The sequence below is a fragment of the Podarcis liolepis genome (assembly GCF_965112155.1).
Source record: "Podarcis liolepis genome assembly, chromosome: 4".
NCBI lineage: Eukaryota > Metazoa > Chordata > Lepidosauria > Squamata > Lacertidae > Podarcis > Podarcis liolepis.
Window position 1 is genome coordinate 104620119 of NC_139558.1, and position 18685 is coordinate 104638803.

At 47.7% G+C, this 18685-nt stretch overlaps 3 protein-coding genes across 3 annotated transcripts in view; 1 reads left to right on the top strand and 2 right to left on the bottom strand.

Annotated features, from left to right (window-relative positions):
- Window positions 1-18685, top strand: part of LOC310705005 (uncharacterized protein) — a 149744-nt gene that overhangs the window by 111600 nt on the left and 19459 nt on the right. The gene's annotated exons all lie outside the window — the stretch shown is intronic.
- The window catches only part of LOC310705173 (uncharacterized protein), an 82473-nt gene that overhangs the window by 13458 nt on the left and 50330 nt on the right, over window positions 1-18685 (bottom strand). The gene's annotated exons all lie outside the window — the stretch shown is intronic.
- Window positions 57-1918, bottom strand: LOC310705276 (olfactory receptor 52E4-like; the record flags this gene model as incomplete). Its single annotated transcript, XM_083499886.1, has 2 exons — window positions 1788-1918; window positions 57-1059 (listed from the first exon to the last, which is right to left on the bottom strand). Exon 2 carries the CDS (start codon window positions 1017-1019, stop codon window positions 57-59), a length of 963 nt encoding a protein of 320 aa, XP_083356012.1. The 5' UTR covers window positions 1020-1059; window positions 1788-1918.

Sequence of the window (18685 nt, forward strand, 5' to 3'; positions counted from 1 at the left end):
GGAGTGGGGAGAGACCCTGGGGGTCAACTAGTCCAACCCCCTGCAAGGCAGGATAATCAGGAGACATTGGACAAAGGCGCCCTTTTGGAGAACAAGAACTGCAGGATCCTCCTGCACAGCTCCCAGGTCCGGATGCCGTAAATTACGGGGTTGAGCACCGGGGGCAAAATGACATAGAGATTGGCAATGAGGATATGTGCATAATGGGGGATGTTGCGTCCGAAGCGGTGGGTGAGGAAGGAGAAGAAGGCAGGAGTGTAGAAGACAAAAAGGACTGCAACATGAGAGTCACAAGTGCCCAAGGATTTGAGCCGGGCCTCTTTGGAGGGGAGCCAGAAAACAGACCGCAAGATCAGCACATAGGACAAAAGAATGAAGACCACATCAAGCATGAGGATGGTAATAGTGAACAAGCCATAAATCATGTTGATCCGGATGTTGGCACAGGCCAGCTTAGCGATACCCATGTGCTCACAGTAGGTGTGGGCAAGGATGTCGTGATCGCTGCAAAAGGGCAGGCGGAGAGTCAACAAGGCAATGGGCAGCACAAATAAGAATGTCCTCAGCACAACGGCAGCACACATCCAGGCTACCCTTGCCTTGGTCAAGATAGTGGTGTATCTCAGAGGGTCACAGATGGCCACATACCTGTCAAAGGCCATGGCTAGCAGCACGACAGACTCCATCCCCGTGAAGCTGTGGATGAAGAACATCTGAGCCAGGCAGGCCCCATGGCTGATCTCTCCAAGGCCAAACCAGAAGATGGCCAGCGTCTTGGGCAGGGTGGAGGTGGAGAGGCCCAGGTCGATGGCCGAAAGGACGGAGAGGAAGTAGAACATGGGCTGGTGGAGGCTGGCTTCCGTTTTGATGATGAAGAGGATGGTGCAGTTGCCCACGAGAGCAACGAGGTAGCCAAGGCAGAAGGGGATGGAGATCCAGGAGTGAAGCGCCTCCAGCCCCGGGACCCCCAGCAGGATGAACGTGGGGGAATGAAAGTGGGTGGCATTAGACAGTGGCATTCTCCTCCTGGACCCAGCCAGAGAACAGGTCACTGCGACCCTGCCATGAAGAAGAAAACAGGCCAGCATTTTCCTCCATGGCTCCTCATGGACACATAGACCCTTGCCTAGCAATCCTGTTTCATGTTAAGAAAACAATTGTGTGTTTGTGTGGAGCGGATGAGCCTGCTAGCTGGATTTGGCCAGAGTGTAGGTCCCTGTGTCCAAACAAAGAAAATGGAAAAGCAGCCTGCACACTGCTGTATGAGGAACTTTCCTGTCTGCTCCTCCTCTCCCACCCATCAATTCATTGGGCCAATTTAGTCTGACAAAACTGGTGGGGGTGGCGGCTCTCCACTTTCCTCATCCTGTACATGGTTCTGTATTCTTCTGTTGTGTGTCTCCCCCCCCCTCCGCCACCACCACCACCACATTTCCCACTAATGTCTCCTTCATCAAAACCAGCCTTTCTCTGCGGGGAACCTGATTCCTCCACCACCACACGCCCTGATCTTCTCATTCACCTCTTGCAGCTCTACAGTGACCAGAGCTGGACATACCAATTGCAACAAAGGTTCCTTGGAAGGAGAGGTAACTTGCTCTCCTCCTCCTTCCAAAAATGGTCCCACCAACTGCCCCTCCCTCCCCATCTCAGCCTCTAAATCTCAGGGTCAAGCCCCATGTTGGGCGAAAAAGTCCCTCAATGTGGGGATTTGGACTAGAAGCACCTTGTGGTCCCTTCCAACTTGTCCATTCTATGATTCTATTACTCCCCTCCTTTCCACTCACCTTGAGAGGACCTTTTGTTCTGCCAGCTCACCTACAGATCAACACAGCAAGGTGTGCTCTGCTGAGCCACAGAGTCAAAGGTCTACTGGCAGCTGCATCATGGATGGAGGAGCATCCCTCAGATCTGACTCCACTTGGCTGACCAGAAAGCAGCAGTGTTTCTCTGGAGGTGCTAGGGTGGACATCTCGGGGGGGGGGGGTTGTTTCACTGTAGAAAGAGCTGTGTTCCATCCCAATTCCCATGGCATCCAAACCGCCCAGACCTGGAGCATCTCTTCCAAGGTTACAGAGTCAGGGGGACTGTGGAGAGCGGACCCCAATCCCACCTCCAGGCTTAGGATTCTCTATCATTCTACATCTCCAGCAGACTTGGGAAGAGTGGAACAGAAGGTAGCTTGAAAGAGACAACAGCTTCACAGCTAGAGGGAATTCACAGAGAATCCTGTAATGGGCAGAGCAGGAATACCAGATAGGTGGGTTGGCAGGCAGAGAATAAAACAGTGTGATACCTGTATGCATTGATGAATATAAATGGTCAGATTTTTATTTTTTTAAAGAATGGGGAACTGAGGTAGGGCAACTTGTTTTCTTAGGATGGCAATGGCACCCACCCAAGAGGGGCCAGAACTGAGTTCCAGCAAGTTCTGGCTGGAAGAAGACCCTGGTTAGGCCCATTAATAAGTGAGGCCAGTGTAACATACACAGGAATGGGAACTGACCACAAGACTAGTAAAAACCAGTTAAAGGGGAAATTAATGGCCGATTGTTAAAGAGAAAAACAACTCCAGATAAGGTACAAGGAGGGTTCTGACACAGATACTAGAATCAAATGGGTTGGGTTAGTGTTTTTCATGAACTATGGCTTGATGAGAGATGGTGAAGTGCAGATGAGGCAGAAAGTGGTTGGGTAAAGGATGAACAGCTAAGATTATGCATACTTTGCCTATGCTGTATAGTCTGTGTCCTAATAGAGATGTAATGCATTACTGAATGAAGTCCTACTGATTGGGGATTTAGTATGAGGCTCCGTTCTTGAAATCACAAGGAGAATTCCCCCCCCCCAACCCCATACCTCGAAACTGAATACAGTGGTACCTCTGGTTACGAACTTAATTTGTTCCAGAGGTCCGTTCTTAAGCCTCTTATTCTGAGGCGCGCTTTCGCTAATGGGGCCTCCCACTGTGCACAAGCCTCCTGTGCACAATTTCCGTTCACATCCTGGGGCAAAGTTCACAACCAGAAACAGCGACTTCTGGGTTAGCGGAGTTCGTAACCTGAAGCGTTTGTAACCAGAAGCGTTCATAACCAGAGGAACCACTGTACTGGCCTCCTGGCAGCTCTGTCTTGCCCTCAGGACCCTGCCCAATCAAAATTACAATTCGGAAGACAATTTGATCTTTTTTATTTTATTTTTTTATTTTTATTGGATTATGATTTGATATGTTAATTGGACGTTTTTTATTGGGAAATTAATATACACTCTAACAAAAAAAGAGGGGGAATGAAACAACATCAGCCAGCGTGGTGTAGTGGTTAAGAGCGGTGGACTCGTAATCTGGTGAACCGGGTTCGCTTCCCTGCTCCTCCACATGCAGCTGCTGGGTGACCTTGGGCTACTCACACTTCTCTGAAGTCTCTCAGCCTCACTCAACTTACAGTGTGTTTGTGGTGGGGGAGGAAGGGAAAGGAGATTGTGAGCAGCTTTGAGACTCCTTAGGTTAGTGATAAAGCGGGATATCAAATCCAAACTCCTCCTCTTCATTGTCTTCTTCTTCTTCTTCTTCTATTTCTTCTTCATCTTCTTCCTTTAGACAGGCAGTTTCGCCACCCCACCCCCTTCCCACTGCATCAATATGGAGATTGTACTTCCCTTTGGTTTAAGCACTAGATGCTGGGAGTAAACATTTATTCATTCCACTGGTCACCCGTCTTGGTTCCTACTCGAACAGTACATGGACACTTCTACATAACTGTTGTTATTGTGTTTGTGATGTGCGTGGTTCATTCTGTCATGAGTGCTTTAGCTGAGTTTCTTGCATTCAGGGGGTTGGACTCGATGTCCCTTGGGGTCCCTTTCAACTCTATATTCTATGATTCATTCCAAACCAATAAAATGTTTGTAAAAGGAAAAAGATGATGGTTAGATCCAGTGCTTTTTTCTGGGGGGCACGAAGGGGTACGCATACCCCTAAACATTTTGTGAATCTTTGTCGGAATCTCGGCTCGGCCAAGCCGATAAGGCCTCATCTTCCTCCGAGCTGAGCCTTTGAAATCGCCTCCGACGTGTATAATGACCTGAGCCTTTTATAAGGCCTCAAGCACATTCTATCCAGCAGGGTTCCCAGCACAGGGAAGAGACGCGAGGTTTGGCTACATTATAAAGAGTTTTATTTCTAAACTATGCAGAACAGAAAAGACATCCTCTCTTTATGAAAGCAGAGAGCAACTGAACAAAGGAACAAAGGAAACAGGAAACGTCACATCCCGCCTCCCTTTCCCGTGAGACTGCAAGGTCTCTGGAATCTAAACAGAGTCCTGGGACTCCACACAGCTGCAGTGAGAAACAGAAACTAACATCTTCCCCCTTTCTGTGAACACCACTGGGCAGCGTGTCAGTACATTATCAGTACAAACCCAATTTCTGTACATAGGTACAGTGTTGATCCTTCGGAACAACCTTGGACAATAAATCAGCAGGAACTTCATTACCTGGCATGTAGGACACCGTTACAAGTCCTTTCTGAACACATTCTCTAGCATGTTGCAGCTTCAATTGCAAGTGCTTCGTGCTTTGCTTACAACCTTCAGAAGTCATAATCTGAATTGGACATTTGACAGGAATTCTCATGTCTTTACACAACTGTAACAACCATTCACAATCCACAAGTGAATAAAACAATGCATTCAGTTCAGCTTCACAAGAACTTATACTACTGTTGTTTGCTTCATGCACGATCAATCAAATACGTGGTTGTACATGTAGCAAACTCCAGATGTGCTTTTCCCGTCTGCAGTGTCACTTCCAAAACTCGCATCAGCAAATATCTCAAGACCACCAGACTTCTGATTGTTAAATGTCAGTCTGTAATGCATAGTGCCTTTCAAATAGTGTGCTATGTGTTTCAGATCTTTCCAATCCTTAACAGTAGGATTGTTGACTTGTCTGCTTAGCAAGTTACAGCTAACTGCAATGTCATGTCTTGAACATCTGGCAATGAAATTTAGTTTGCCTACCACACTTCTGTACAGTGTACTGCCAGAAAATGCTCCTTCAGTGTCATCTACCTGATAACCTGTTGTCATTGGTGTGTCTACAGGGTTAGCACCCATCAGATTTAGCTTGGTTAACACATCAGCAATTTTAGGTGACTGGTGTACTAGGAATTAAAGCTGCATCACATAATGGACACTTCAAGATGGCGGGGGCTGCTGAGCAGACTGCCAGAAGTTACACCCCGGGGAAAGCTGAAACAGTATCCCAGACCATGCAGGGATGTGTTCCTGAAAACGAAAGCTCCACAAAAGGGAGGCTTTTGGAGGAAGAGTGCACGAGGGGGGTGTAATCTCCAAAGCAGGAGGAGCAAGGGGAGTTGGCTGCCACGTCATCCCAACCATCACTGCAACCAGCAGGCGGCACTGCTGTGTTTGAAGCAGTGGAATGTTTTTCCTGTGAAAAGTTTGGGCAGAGTCCAAACACCAGGATGATCTGCGCAGATGTGGTCACTAGTTGTTCCAGTACAAAGGCTAAGGCAAACCTTTGTGGAAGATGGAACTGGTTCACCATATTTACATCAAGAAGGGTCTGATCCACCAGTTGGGTGAAGACTCCTTGGAGGTGCAAAGTGTTGTGGAGTCTGGCACACTTCCCTGTGTTCCATTCAGCTTTCTGGACTTGTAGCAGAGTGTGCACAGCGCTAGCCACTTAGTGTATAAGCTTGCAGAATATAAAGAGTCCACATGCTGTTGTTCTAAACTAGCAGCTTTATTTACAGCAGAACAGTAAAAATAAACAAACCATCCGAGACAGCAGTTATCTTGCTTCCTTGCTTGGCAGCAAAAGCGAAAGTCAGACAGAACAAACAAACAGCTTCTCCAGAAGTTGGAGACAGCTCCTCCCCAGAACAGGCAGAACGATGGGTTCTGAGCTGTTAAGCCTGTAAGCTCTGATTCCCCATCACACCCCCTCTTGTCCTGCACTGCTGGGGGCTCGTAGGTTTCACCACTTACCCCAAACACAGACCTTTACAGAACTCCCCATGACGCTGAAAGCTCAAAGTTTTCATGAACCCATCTCCAGGTTCTTCTGGCTTGGACAGTACTGCAATCTCACCAAGCCTAACTGGATACTCTGACACACATTCTGGAAACGGATGTCTAGGTGTTTGGTTCTGGCCTTAAACTGCCCAGACTCTGCCAACTTCAGACAGGGTTGATTGTCCTCCCACACCGTGACAGGCAAACAACAATCCCTGCAGATTTCTGGAACCAAACAAAGAATTCCAATTCCCTGCAAAGCTCAGACAGCACACTGAATTCAGCTTCAGTAAAGGAAAGCGCAATGAGACTTTGCTTCCGGGTGTGATGGCCTGGGATTCGGATTCAGAAGCTGAACCTGAGGGATCCCAACCTGCACCGGATTCCCCGCCTCCAGAACCAGCTGAGCCGGGGTTGGGGCATGAGCCTGAAGGGTCCTCACCTGTCCTGGATCCTCAGGTGCAGGCACCAGCTGAGTCTGCTCTGGCTCCTGAGGTGATGGAGGACCCATTGCCTGCAGGTGCTCCACTCTCAGCCCCGTAAGAGGAAGCTGGGGTTGCCTCTGGGTCCGGTAACCCTCCAGCCTCTCCTGAGCTGCAGAGGCTTAGGGCAGAGAGGCAGAGGGAACTAAGTTCCTGCAGGAAGAGTGCTCGCCTCCTGGCCAGGAGAGGCGAGTCTTTTGAGGATCAGGGCCGCCCTATGCCTCAGGACATATAAAAGCCAGCCAGCCCCAGTCCCAAGTTGCGGGAGCAACGTTGGTAGTTGTCAGTCCCTGCCTGAACCCTGCCCTGCACACAGCTTCAACTTTAAGGGACTGCCTTCATATTGCTTCATCGACCACGGACTGGACTTAGACCTTGCCTCTTGATTAACCCCCGGGACCAGCACACCGGGACTTCCACCCAACCAAAGAGTCCCCAAACCTTACCACCATCTCAGATGCGGACTTCCTGTCAGCCAGATTCACCCAATTGCTATCTGTCCAGCACATCAGCTAGCCATCACCCTTAGCTGACAGCTTGAAACAGAAATCCTTGGTATCCTGCAGATAACGCAACACCCTCTTGATACCATTCCAGGCACTCACACTCGGGTTTGTAGCTTCCCTGCTGAACAGATTGGTAGCAAAAGCAATGTCCGGTCTGCTCCACTGGGACAGATACAACAGACTACTCAGGGCTGACTGAAAAATCTCAGCATTTTTGAACTCAGCGCATTCTACTTGCTGACTATGTTTCACATAACTTGTCTCCATGGGTGTCCTGACCCTGCATTCAGACATCCTGAACTTCTCAAGCCGTGATGCTGACTTGAATAAAATATTGGTGGGGGGCCAGGTAAGGCCCTCCTTGCACAATCAATCACATGATACATGCACATCATTTGAATGGCAATGCCTATAATGGCAGTGATTTTTTTAAAAAAGTAATATTTTGAGCCCGTAGTTCAATTTCCAGCAGCTCCCCTTGCCCTGGAGAACACTTCTAGCATGTCATATCCCCTACCTGTGTCCATTTGGTATCACCCTTTCAAGGTTTTTTCCTGTCCATTGTGTTTGTCTTTCATTTGTTCTCCTATGTGTGTTGCCAGTAGAAGCCACAATTCTGTGGGTACTCTAGGTGGTGCAAAAAACACCTAGAAGCTCCCTAGAGGTTCAAGTGCCAATAAACTTCAGCTTTGTGATCTATAAATTCCAATTAGCCAGCAGAGGGTGTCACAGGGCCAGCCTACCTTCCCTTTAGAGCAAACATGGGTCTCCAGCTGTTTTTGGACTACAACTCCCGTCATCCCTAGCTAGCAGGACTAATGGGAAGGGATGATGGAAACTCTAGTCCAGGAGCTGCTGGGAACCAAAGTTTGGGAAACCCTGCTTCAAAGGAACTTTTGCGTTTGGCCTGCAAATATGGGACCTGTCCACTTTTGTATTTTCTTGTATTTTGATTTTCTTGTGACCTGTGTACTTTATTTATTTATTTATTTATTTATAGAGGGAAAATTCAAAGAGAAATTGTATGGCAAGTTGTGGAAGAATAAAAGGTTGTGTTTGGGGGGGAAAACCCTGGAGCGTGGCCCCCTCAAATATTTTATTGGGGGACAAAGACCCCATGGGCTTTAAGAGTTGGTGCCTAGTCCCTACACCCACAGGTCTCAGGAATGTTACAACATAAAAACACAAGATAAAAACACAAAGCCGATGTTAATCAGCCAAAGGTGGAGATTTGTCTGGTTCCTAAAGATGTTTAATGGTTTTTCCGACCTTTGTATAGATTCTTTGATGGAAAGTGAGATTGGAGCTCCTCCAGAAGCTCTTTCCACATTCCACACACTAATATGTTTTCTCCCCTGTATGAATTCTTTGATGGGAAGTGAGATTGGAGCTGTGAGTGAAGCTCTTTCCACATTCCACACACTGATAGGGTTTCTCCCCTGTATGAATTCTCTGATGGAAAGTGAGACTGTACCTGTGACTGAAGCTCTTTCCACATTCCACACACTGATAGGGTTTCTCCCCTGTATGAATTCTTTGATGGGAAGTGAGATCAGAGCTCTGACTGAAGCTCTTTCCACATTCCACACACTGATAGGGTTTCTCCCCTGTATGAATTTTTTGATGGGAAGTGAGAGAGGAGCTTTCAGTGAAGCTCTTTCCACATTCCACACACTGATAGGGTTTCTCCCCAGTATGAATTCTTTGATGGGAAGTGAGAGAGGACCTCTTCCTGAAGCTCTTTCCACATTTCACACACAGATAGGGTTTCTCCCCTGTATGAATTCTCTGATGGGAAGTGAGATTGGAGCTATCAGTGAAGCTCTTTCCACATTCCACACACTGATAGGGTTTCTCCCCTGTATGAATTCTTTGATGGGAAGTGAGAGAGGAGCTTTCAGTGAAGCTCTTTCCACATTCCACACACTGATAGGGTTTCTCCCCAGTATGAATTCTTTGATGCGAAGTGAGATAGGAACTCTTACTGAAGCTCTTTCCACATTCCACACACTGGTAGGGTTTCTCCCCAGTATGAATTCTTTGATGGGAAGTGAGTTTGGAGCTATGAACGAAGCTCTTTCCACATTCCACACACTGATAGGGTTTCTCCCCAGTATGATTTCTTTGATGCGAAGTGAGAGTGGAGCTTTCAGTGAAGCTCTTTCCACATTCCACACACTGATAGGGTTTCTCCCCAGTATGAATTCTTTGATGGGAAGTGAGAGAGGAGCTCTTCCTGAAGCTCTTTCCACATTCCACACACTGATAGGGTTTCTCCCCTGTATGAATTCTTTGATGGGAAGTGAGAGAGGAGCTTGTACTGAAGCTATTTCCACATTCCACACACTGATAGGGTTTCTCCCCTGTATGAATTCTTTGATGCGAAGTGAGTTTGGAGCTCTGACTGAAGCTCTTTCCACATTCCGCAAACTGATATGGTTTCTCCCCTGTATGAATTCTCTGATGGGAAGTGAGATCGGTGCTCCTACTGAAGATCTTTCCACATTCCATGCACTGATAGGGTTTCTCCCCTGTATGAATTCTCTGATGCTTAGTGAGATCCGAGCTCGAACTGAAGCTCTTTCCACATTCCACACACTGATAAGAGTTTCTTTCCAAGGATATTTTGTTGATGGGAAGTGGAATGGGAGCGCTGACTGCAGCTTTCTCCACACTCCAAATTTTCACGTGGCTTTTCCTCTCTGGGGATTTTATCGTGGTCACCTTTGTTCTTGATTTCATCACAATCTGCAATGGAGACAAAAAGGGATTAGAGCCTCAAGAACAAATGGAGAAGAAATTAAGGGAGTTCAGTGTGTGTTTCTTACCTTTGTTGTTTGTCAATAACCAACATATTTATTATCAGATTTTGTTGAGTTGTTGACTGCTGCTTTGTTTGCTATAGAGTAGTGGCCAAAATTGTGGAAGACTTTTGCAGAAAAGTGTATTTCAGAGGTTTGATGGCTCATAACACTGCTTCTTTTGGAGTAATATCATACAATTATGTATCAACAGAAATTGTTCATTTACCCATGTTCTATCTAATGTTATAGCCAAATAACCAGAAAAAGGAAGCACAACTTGCTTAGGTTGACTCTGTGTCTTTTTGTGGTTGGTTTTTTTGTGTTCTTGTAAAACATAATAAAATTATAGAAATGGCACAAAGAGTTGACTGGTCATCCAGAAAGCGATGTAAAATTGTACTGTTTAATGAACAATGCTACAGTTATGAAGAAACTGATGAAAGATTAGGAAAAACTTAACCAGACTGGCCATTATATATTTTTGAAGAGGTATCAGGAGACTTAGTCACTATAAAATCAGACCGGTAAAGGCAGGGAAAGGTGCACAAAGGCAAGTAACGATGGACGAGTGGAGAGACTGTCCCTACATGACAGAAGAAAATCATCTGGGTGTATACAAGATGACATGGCGCAATTTAATGTGAAGTTGAGTGCAAGGACTGGTCAAAATGTCATAATTCTAAGGAATAAGCCATTGTCATCTCACAAGCAAAGGTTGAAAAGATTAAACCCATGTTAACTGGACAGCTGAACAATGGAACAGTGTTATTTGGAGCGATGAGACCCAAATCTCATTGCTTGGTAGTGATGGCATAACATACACGAGGAGAAGAATCAGATAAGATTTACATCCACTTGCATTACACCGACCATGAAACACTCAGATATTGTGTTGATCTGGGGTTGTATGGCAGCAAAAGGTGTGGGCAAAATTTACATCATTAATGGGGATGTAAATGCCCTAAAATGCATAAATGAAAGACTTGCGCGCAAACTGAAGCGTTCCTCAGGTGATCTTTTCCCAGATGCTGAAGCACATTGTCAGGGAACTGCCCTCGGTTCAGGAGGGAGAGAGGAAAAGCCGAATGCATTACAGAGAGCCTCCAGGGATCGTGGGAAGCAGCTCCCCTTCAACGGAGGAGAATAAAGATGCCTCCAGTGGAGAGGAGCTGCAGGAGTCGGAAGAGGCAAGACAGTGCCAGGACAACTTGCCTGGGCAAAGTGGGGAGGAGAGGGGTCCTCTGTTACCCACACCCTCCTTGCGCAGTAAGCATCCGCGCAGAGAGGGGAGGTGCAGACTGGGAGTCAAGAAGCTGCTTTGCTGGGGAAAGTTTAGGAACCACCCACTCATGGATTCTGCCAACGACTGAGCCAGCCACGGGAGAGTGGCGCTCCGGATGGATAAGGTTTATTTTGGCAGCAAAAGCAAGACTTCACAGCTAAGCAGGGAGATATTTGCCTGCTTGCTCTCGAGCAACCCCTTGGAAACATCACACACACACACACACACACACACACACACACATATATATATTCTATTTTCTATTTCAACAGGATTCCGCTCCATGTCGTGTTGCTGCTGTGTGCAAAAGGTGCTTTCAAGATAAAGATATTTCACTGCTGGAATGGCCTGGGAATAGCCCAAACTTTAACCCAATCAGAAATCTATGGAGCCGACTAAAGAAACTTGTTAGTCAGAAGCAACCCAGCAATAAAGTCCAATTAACAGAGGCAATAATTTAATCTTGGTTTCACTTTATTACAGCTGCAGTACTAAAAACTTGGTTCATATCATGGGAAGGCATTGTAAGGCCGTAATTCAAGCTAAAGGTTGCCAATGGTTAGGACTGCTGTTCTAATAAATACTCCTTCATAAAAGTTCTTTCATTACATTCTTCATTAGATTATCCTTCATTGATATATAATTTTATGGTATTACTCCACACAAAAGTGGTGTTATGAGCCATCAAACCTCAGAAATACACTTTTCACAAAAGGTTTCCACAATTTTGGCTACTAGGAGAAGTTCACTTTAAAGTTAATGTTCTATTTATATGGGATCAGACTATTATTTATGTTTCATGTTTATATATGTGTTGGAATCCGCCCAGAGTGGCTTGGGCAACCCAGCCAAATGGGCAGGGTATAAATAAAAAATATTATTATTTGGATTTGTAACTGGCTTGGATTTGTAACTGGCTGACTGACCGAACCCAAAGAGTGCTCATCAATGGTTCCTCTTCATCCTGGAGAAGAGTGACTAGTGGGGTGCCACAGGGTTCTGTCTTGGGCCCGGTCTTATTCAACATCTTTATCAACGACTTGGATGATGGACTCAAGGGCATCCTGATCAAATTTGCAGATGACACCAAACTGGGACGGGTGGCTAACACCCTAGAGGACAGGATCACACTTCAAAACGACCTTGACAGATTAGAGAACTGGGCCAAAACAAACAAGATGAATTTTAAAAGGGAGAAATGTAAAGCATTGCACTTGGGCAAAAAAAAATGAGAGGCACAAATACAAGATGGGTGACACCTGGCTTGAGAGCAGTACATGTGAAAAGGATCTAGGAGTCTTGGTTGACCACAAACTTGACATGAGCCAACAGTGTGACGCGGCAGCTAAAAAAGCCAATGCAATTCTGGGCTGCATCAATAGGAGTATAGCATCTAGATCAAGGGAAGTAATAATACCACTGTATTCTGCTCTGGTCAGACCTCACCTGGAGTACTGTGTCCAGTTCTGGGCACCACAATTCAAGAAGGACACTGACAAACTGGAACGTGTCCAGAGGAGGGCAACCAAAATGGTCAAAGGCCTGGAAACGATGCCTTATGAGGAACGGCTAAGGGAGCTGGGCATGTTTAGCCTGGAGAAGAGGAGGTTAAGGGGTGATATGATAGCCATGTTCAAATATATAAAAGGATGTCACATGGAGGAGGGAGAAAGGTTGTTTTCTGCTGCTCCAGAGAAGCGGACACGGAGCAATGGATCCAAACTACAAGAAAGAAGATTCCACCTAAACATTAGGAAGAACTTCCTGACAGTAAGAGCTGTTCGACAGTGGAATTTGCTGCCAAGGAGTGTGGTGGAGTCTCCTACTTTGGAGGTCTTTAAGCAGAGGCTTGACAACCATATGTCAGGAGTGCTCTGATGGTGCTTCCTGCTTGGCAGGGGGTTGGACTCGATGGCCCTTGTGGTCTCTTCCAACTCTAGGATTCTATGATTCTAAGCAGCAAAGCGGACAGGAGCCGCCTGCTTTGCTGCTTTAAATAGTTTAGTACAACATTTGATTCAGAATATTTTTTTGTGTGTTTTCCTCCTCTAAAAACTAGGTGTGCCCTATGGAGTGAAAAATAATCCCCAGCACCAACTAAACGTTTATCCCACCCCCAACAGAGGAAAAATCCAAGACCCAACATTGGAAGCGCCACAGATTAAAAACCATTTTAAAAGATTTGCCCCAGCCCCAGAGTTTCTTCCCGTGAGTCTGGGCTCCCCAGGATTCACAGCAGGGCAGTGTCCCTCCGGCCCCCCAGGAGTCTCTTCTGTTGAGCAGGGGGAGTCTGGTCCTCGCCCCCCCCCCCAGGCCAGGTGGGAAAGGGCCTTGCAGGGAGCAGGTCTTCCTTCCAGCAGCAGCAGACTTGGAGATTTGAAAGGATTTGAGGCGAGGCATCCTCGGTCTGCGTCTCATGTGTTCTGTGTTTTAAAGGTCTCTGAGATCTCTTGATGAAAGGAGGGAGATGCTCAGAGTCCAGCCAAGAGCCTCACCCCCAAAATTGTATCTGGGCATTGGCGGAGCCCAATAACAAATAATAAGAATCTGAGGCTCTGCCAAGCGAGAGAGGGCTGAGCTGGATGGACTCGGTTTTGCAAGGGTTAAAGGGAAGTGAGCTGCTTTCCTAGAGAGGACAGGAAGCAAGGGGGGCTGGTCCTCCAGAGCCAAGCCCCCCCCCCTCCCCAGTCCTTTCCTGCTTTGGTGTCTCTCCTGCAAGGGCTGCCTCGCTGCCCCCTCCTGGGATCTGGTGAGCCTCCTCTCTCTCTGGGATCTGGTGAGGGTCCCAGGGCTGCAGCAGGGGAGGAGGCCTGGGGGGCCTGATCTGCTCCTGCAGGGGGGGACCCCAAGTCAGGGGTCCTGCAGATCAGAGGATCCCAAACTCATTTGGCCATCCGCCCCCCCCTTTCAGAAAAAAAATCTCCCTTCTTTAAACAAAGGAGTCCCTGGGACTTTAACTCTGTGTGACATCGCTCAGCCTCATTGTACATTAGAGGAAAAATGTGCAAATGGTTTTCCAAAGCTGGACGAGGAGGTGGACTAGCCCCCCCCCAAAAAAAAAGGTGGGAGAGGAAGGCCAGGGATAAAGAGAGGGATCCCAGCCCATAGTCTGGCTGCTGCATTGGGGACCAGTTTCCCAGTGTCTCCCAGGGTAGCTCCCCACGGAGGCCACTGCAGCCATCCCCTCGCACCCAGAGCAGGGCATCCCAGGACCACATCCTCTCTCTCCCAAAGGGATTGTTGCTGGCAAAGCAGCCGGAAATGGGCGCTGCTACTCACTGAGCCTCCAGGGACCTTGGCATCAATGGCTGTGCGTGTGTTAAGCTATCTAATAGAATAATAATAATAAATTAGCTGCCTAAATTCCAAAGGAGATGTATTTGGCCCCACCCACTTGGCCCTCAGGGGGTTGGCCAGATACATACCTGGCCCTCAGAGCAAAGAAAAAAGGACCCCACCCCAGGAGTCTGTCTGGAAAGCAGCAGAGAGACCAAGTGCAAGAAAAGGAGACAGAAGCAGGGGAGTGGGGGTGGGGGTGGGGGTGGGGAGCAACTCCTGAGGACCCCCAGGTGAGGACCCCCACTAGAGCCAAGCATCCATTTCCCACAAGATACAAATGACTCCCTTGTCAGTCAGTTCTGACTTCATGCATTGACTGGCAGGCAGGAGCAACAAGGCTGATTCATCTCCCAGAAATCCCTTCCGTTGCCTCCACATTTTGCATTGCAATATTCCTTCTAGGAGAGCTAGAGGCTGCTTTCTCCTTCTTCTCCTTCTGTTTCTCCTCCTTCTCTTTTTAAAGAAGATCTCTCATGGTTTGGGCTGTGGTGCCATCCAGTCCTTGTTCCTAGCAAGAAGCATCCATGCTTGCTCAGGGAACCATTTCCACCCCGTCCTTCAGATTCTGTAACAGAACAATGCATTTGCTTTGTAGGATTTGCTAGAGCTTCTCATTCAGACAGACAGAACTTGGCAGGAGACCAAAGGGTTCCTTCCGATCTCTCAGAGGCTCCCTCAGAGCACAGATGGATGAGCAAGACTCAGCTGGCCCTAGAGCAGGAAGAGGCCATGCCAACCAAACTGGGAGCAGTGGGGGATTCTGGGGAAACTCTGTGCAGAAGATCCTGGGTGAGGAGGACACCCTCCGCTCAGAGGTGCAGAGCCAGCAGTTGAGGCAGTTCTGCTGCCAGGAGGACAAAGGACCCCGAGAGGTTTGCAGCCGACTCTACCACCTTTGCCGTCAGTGGCTGAAGCCAGAAAGGCACACGAAAGCTGAGATGTTGGACCTGGTGATCTTGGAGCAGTTCCTGGCTGTCCTTCCTCTGGAGATGGAGAGCTGGGTGAGGGACTGTGGAGCAGAGACCAGTTCGCAGGCAGTGGCCTTGGCCGAAGGTTTCCTCCTGAGTCAGGCAGAGGAGAGAAAGCAGGTGAGAGAGACTTTCCTCTGGATACTCCCAAGGGGCTCCAAACAGGACAGAGAACATCCCATAATGCTCTACTGATGGCCCATCCTTTTTCTGGGAAAGCATCCATGGAATGAGATCTCACACCCTTCAAGTCTTAGTCATTCTCTTTCTAGTATTTCTCTCCATTCTCTGTTTTGAATCCTTGTTTCTTTTTCAGGAATACGATCATTTTGCAGAAATGGACCTGGATTCCTGTGAGGCAGAGAGGCCTCTGTTGGACACCAGAGAGAGGCCACTGGGTAAGGAGGAAGGTGGTTTTACTCCATTTGGTGTCATTCTGCTGGTTTTCCAACTCATCTGAGGGTTCTTTTCATCTTGTTTTGGGGGGAGACAGTTGGGAACAAGGGTCCAGAGGAGGAGAGATGTATTTTTGCACAACAAACATATGAAATGGGCACAAACCTTCAACTGCACTCAGTACGTAAGGCTTTCTCAAATGCCCATCTGTAGTTAGAGATGCCCTGCTTCACTTGTGAGGGAAGAAGAAGAGGAGTTTGGATTTGATATCCTGCTTTATCACTACCTGAAGGAGTCTCAAAGCGGCTTCCTTCCCCACAACAAACACTCTGTGAGGTGAGTGGGGCTGAGAGACTTCAGAGAAGTGTGACTGGCCCAAGGTCACCCAGCAGCTGCAGGTGGAGGAGCGGAGACGCGAACCCGGTTCACCAGATCACGAGTCTATTGCTCTTAACCACTACACCACACTGGCTCCCCCATGCTGGAGAATACAAATTACAGAGGCATATGCAGAGGCATCCCCCCACTTAGCTTTACATATCAAGAAATTAGGTCATGTAACAAGGAGAACTACAATCAGACCTGAACGGAAGAATAGTGATACTTAAAATTAAAAGAATTTCGAAACGAATCTGCTGGATTACCTGGAAGATAAAATAATACTACTCAGAGACTTTAATGGGGTAATAAACCCACAACTAGGCAGATCTGGAGGGAATAAAGGACACGGGAAATTACATCTAGCTTTGTGAATAATAATAATAATAATAATAATAATAATAATAATAATAATAATGTTATTATTTATACCCAGTCTATTTGGATGGGTTTCCGAGCCACTCAGGGTGGCTTCCAACAAAATATTAAAAATACATTAAAACATCAGTCATTAAAAACTTTCCTAAACAGGGCTGCCTTCAGATGTCTTCTAAAAGTCAGATAGTTGTTTATTTCCTTAACATCTGATGGGAGACTATTCCAAAGAGCAGGCGCCACCACCGAGAAGGCCCTCTGCCTGGTTCCCTGTAATCTCACTTCTCACAGGGAGGGAACCACCAGAAGGCCCTCAGAGCTGCCCCTCAGTGTCCGGGCAGAACAATGAGGGTGGAGATGCTTCTTCAGGTCTACTGGGCCGAGGCCATTTAGGGCTTCAAGGTCAGCACCAGCACTTTGAATTGTGCTCTGAAACGTACTGGGAGCCAATGTACGTCTTTCAGGACCGGTGTTATATGGTCTCTCCAGCCACTCCCAGCCATCAATCTAGCTACTGCATTCTGGACTAGTTGTAGTTTCTGGGTCACCTTCAAAGGTAGCCCCACCTAGAGTGTGTTGCAGTAGTCCAAGTGGGAGATAACTAGAGCATGCACCACTCTGGTAAGACAGTCCGTGGGCAGGTAGGGTCTCAGCCTGTATACCAGATGGAGCTGGTAGAGAGTTGCCCTGGACACAGAATTGACCTGTACCTCCATGGACAGCTGTGAGTCCAAAATGACTCCCAGGCTGCACACCTGGTCCTTCAGGGGCACAGTTACCCCATTCAGGACCAGGGAGTCGCCCACACCTGCCCGACTCCTGTTCCCCAAAAACAGTACTTCTGTCTTGTCAGGATTCAACCTTAATCTGTTAGCTGCCATCCATCCTCCAACCACCTCCAGGCACTCACACAGGACCTTCACCACCTTCACTGGTTCTGATTTGAAAGAGAGGTAGAGCTGGGTATCAGCTGCATACTGATGAACACCCAGCCCAAACCCCCTGATGATCTCTCCCAGCGGCTGCATGTAAATGTTAAAAAGCATGGGGGAGAGGACAGAACCCTGAGGCACCCCACAAGTGAGAGCCCAAGGGTCTGAACACTCATCCCCCACCACCACTTTCTGAACACGGCCCAGGAGGAAGGAGCGGAACCACTGTGTGGCAGTGCCCCCAACTCTCAGCCCCTCTAGCTGGTCCAGAAGGATGGCATGTTCAATGGTATCAAAGGCCGCTGAGAGACCCAGCAGAACTAGAAAGCAGCTTTCACCCTTGTCCCTAGCCTGCTGGAGATCAGGCAGTTTCAGTCCCATGATGAGGCCTGAACCCCGATTGGAAGGGATCCAAATGGCCCGCATTCTCCAGGCATGCCAGGAGTTGTTCTGCAACCACCCGCTCAACAGCATGCCCAAAATTGGAAGATTTGAGACTGGGCGATAGCTGGGCATATTGGCCAGGTCCAAAGATGATTTTTAAAGAAGCAGTTTAATGATTGCCTCTTTCATCAGGTCTGGGAAGGCTCCCTCAGAGAGGGAAAAATTCACCAACCCACAGAGCACTGAGAAAACTGGGTCTTCCCAATCGGATGCCTGGTGCAAGCTAATGACTTCCTAAAAATCGCTGCAACCCTCCCTCCCTGCCCACATGACCTGGGTTGCTGTGCATAAGAGAATCCTGGTGGACAAGCAGCGATAAGGACAGACCCATCTGCTTCATCCAACCAAGTCTCTGTTACACATGCCAGGTCAAGTCCTCCATCCACAATTAAGTCGTGGAAGCCAGGTCATGGTGTCCCTTGCTGATTCCAACATCCATCCGGTCAAGACCAGACCTGGAGGCAGGGATAGTTCTCAAAAAGCAACTAAATCTGCTTCCTCGGTAATGATGTGATCTGGTCTTAGTGTAACTCCTCCTCTTACCCGTGATCACTGAGGTCGAGTGTCCCAGTGCACCCCCCCACCCCCCGTGGAACCTGCCCCAGCCATTCTGTTGGATGTGGCCCACTCCCAGGCAGGCCTGGCCCTCTCCTCTTAAGAACCAAATGCAAACTATACAAGAACCCAATAAGACAGTAGAAACTAATTTAAAAAACAACAATACACAACAACTAACAT